At 43.1% G+C, this 2,408-nt stretch overlaps 1 protein-coding gene across 1 annotated transcript; it reads left to right on the forward strand.

The window, feature by feature from the left end:
• The first annotated feature begins 1,492 nt into the window (after window positions 1-1,492).
• Window positions 1,493-2,112, forward strand: LOC130881930 (cyclin-dependent kinases regulatory subunit 1). Its single transcript, XM_057781781.1, has one exon. It carries the CDS (start codon window positions 1,533-1,535, stop codon window positions 1,770-1,772), a length of 240 nt encoding a protein of 79 aa, XP_057637764.1. The 5' UTR covers window positions 1,493-1,532; the 3' UTR covers window positions 1,773-2,112.
• Window positions 2,113-2,408: the final 296 nt, after the last annotated feature.

Consider the following 2,408-nt stretch of genomic DNA (forward strand, 5'->3'; position numbering starts at 1 on the left):
ATGGTTGACTGCTAGGAAAAGATGGCGAGTTTTGGACTAATTGTCAAACACCTAGTAACATGTGGCACACCCCTGAGGCCAAAACCTGAAATAGCCAAGACCATAACCAAGAGTTGCCAGCTCCTATGTAGAAAGATGCCCATGACCAAAAGAGTCAGTTTAGCCTCTGGTGATACAGAGGAGATATCCACTGTGACCTGAATGTGCACCCTTCAAAAATTTATGCTAAACTTAATCTCCTGTGTGATGCTATTATGAGGTGGGGCCTTTGGGGAAAGGAATTAAGTCATGATGGTAAAGCCCACACTGGTGGATTAAAGACTTTATGAATGAGCTTGAAGGGGCGAATGGTTAATACTTTATGCTCTTCCCCCATTTGAGGGCATTGTGTTCACCCCTTTCTTTTTGCCTTTCCATTCCTTCCACCCAGCAAAGATGCAGTCAAACACTCTCCAGATGTGCACCTTGCTTGGTCCCTTGATCTTTAACTTGCGTGCCTTTATAACTGTGATAAATAGATTCTGTTGTTTTAAAATTACTTGGCCTGTTTTCTGTTAAAACAGCATGAATGGGCTCAGATAGAGGTCCTATAGAAGGAAGCAGGGCCAGAACAGTCAGAGAGAGAAAAGATTTCCCACATGGCTCCAAATAGAGGCAGAGCAGTAAAGAAAACACTCAAAGAAGGCAAAGGAGACAGCAAGAATAGCTATTGGACTCCGGATAGTTTGCCTGTTCCTAGAACTGATCCCCATATGCCTCAGTGGTCCTCTTTTCCTTGTGCTATCTTTGTGTCCCTTCAATAAACACAGCCTGATGCATGAGCATGTTCGAAACTGGTGTTCTCTTTCTTCAAACCAGAGGATCCTAGTAATAACACAGCCCATGCCCAATACTCACCTCATGACAGACATTCAGCAGTTAAAGCATGTGAGAAAATCATTCTGGACTGAGTGGATACAGTAACACATCCACATTCTGTGCTCAATCAGTCTCAACTTTGGGCATACCCGAAGCACAAACATTGCCCTAGTCTATTTTCAGTCTTTCTCAGTTGTTAACATGACAGTCACATTTGTATACTAGGATGAAAATTAAGATGTTGCAATGTTAAAGGGTTCAAATCCATAAAGATACATTTGGTAGAGGGCCGACATACTGAGTTCACAAGCCATCTTTACTGTTCCCTTGTTTCAGTGCAATTTTCTTTTGAGCCAACCTGCCAAATATTTGACTGCAGTGTTATAAATAAAAACACATTGGGGACACCTTCAAAGCTAAGGAACTGCAGCTCATCTTCCCGAAAGTTCTCGTTTGTGTGATTACTGTTTTTAGACAGATCTTCTGGCCTCTCCAGAAACCCGAGATTCTCTAAGAGCTGAAGGAAAGTGGCAGTCAACCACACCGCCATTTCTGGAAGAAATTTAGACTCTCAAATGTCTGCAAAACACAAGTGAAAGTATGTTCCCGGCGTGCTGCTGGGAGTTGTCTGCAGGCCAGCGGCACGGGGCTGGACGCCCTCGGGCAGAGCAGTCATGTCGCACAAACAGATTTACTATTCGGACAAATATGACGACGAGGAGTTCGAGTACCGACATGTCATGTTGCCCAAGGACATAGCCAAGCTGGTCCCTAAAACCCATTTGATGTCTGAATCTGAATGGAGAAATCTTGGTGTTCAGCAGAGTCAGGGATGGGTCCATTATATGATCCATGAACCAGAGCCTCACATCTTACTGTTCCGGAGGCCACTACCCAAGAAGCCAAAGAAATGAAGCTGGCGAGCCACCTTTCAGCCGCGAGCTTTACACAGCTGTCCTTGCTTCCTACCGTCTCTGATGGCGTGATATCTCGTTTTCTTATTTCTCACTTTGATATTTAAAGGATGTTCAATACACTGAAGTGCTGGGACCTGCTCTACTTCTTGAGTTGAGCCACCAATGCCACAACCCTGTCAGATGAGTGACTTCAAAACCCTAGAGCGCTCTATCCAGTGGGCCATATTTGCCGTCTCTTGAAAGCATGTGAAATCAGATCATGGCTGTTACAGAGACCGTGTGAATTTGCTGTTGTGGTTTTCATTATTGGGTGCTGTATTTATGGTGACTTATCGGCTTATATTTTAGCGTGTTGGAAACTCTACATTTTATCTGACAAATCTCTTCCATGTTATAAGCCTCTATTAAAGGAAGTTTTTATAATTTAAAAAAAAAAAGAAAGAAAACAAGAAAGTATGTTCCTAAGATTAACAAATGTTCAAGTGTGGTTGATAAAATGGGCAGCAAAATCTCAAGTGGTGAGCAATTGGTGGGTTTTTGGCCACCTCCTGATTTCACCAGAAGAAAAGACAAGTCTTACCTTTTAGTGATGTGGGAGTCCCCTCTGTGTGCTGTGATTACCATTAATGAATA

The sequence above is a fragment of the Chionomys nivalis genome, chromosome 9 (assembly GCF_950005125.1).
Source record: "Chionomys nivalis chromosome 9, mChiNiv1.1, whole genome shotgun sequence".
NCBI classification, from domain to species: Eukaryota; Metazoa; Chordata; class Mammalia; order Rodentia; family Cricetidae; genus Chionomys; species Chionomys nivalis.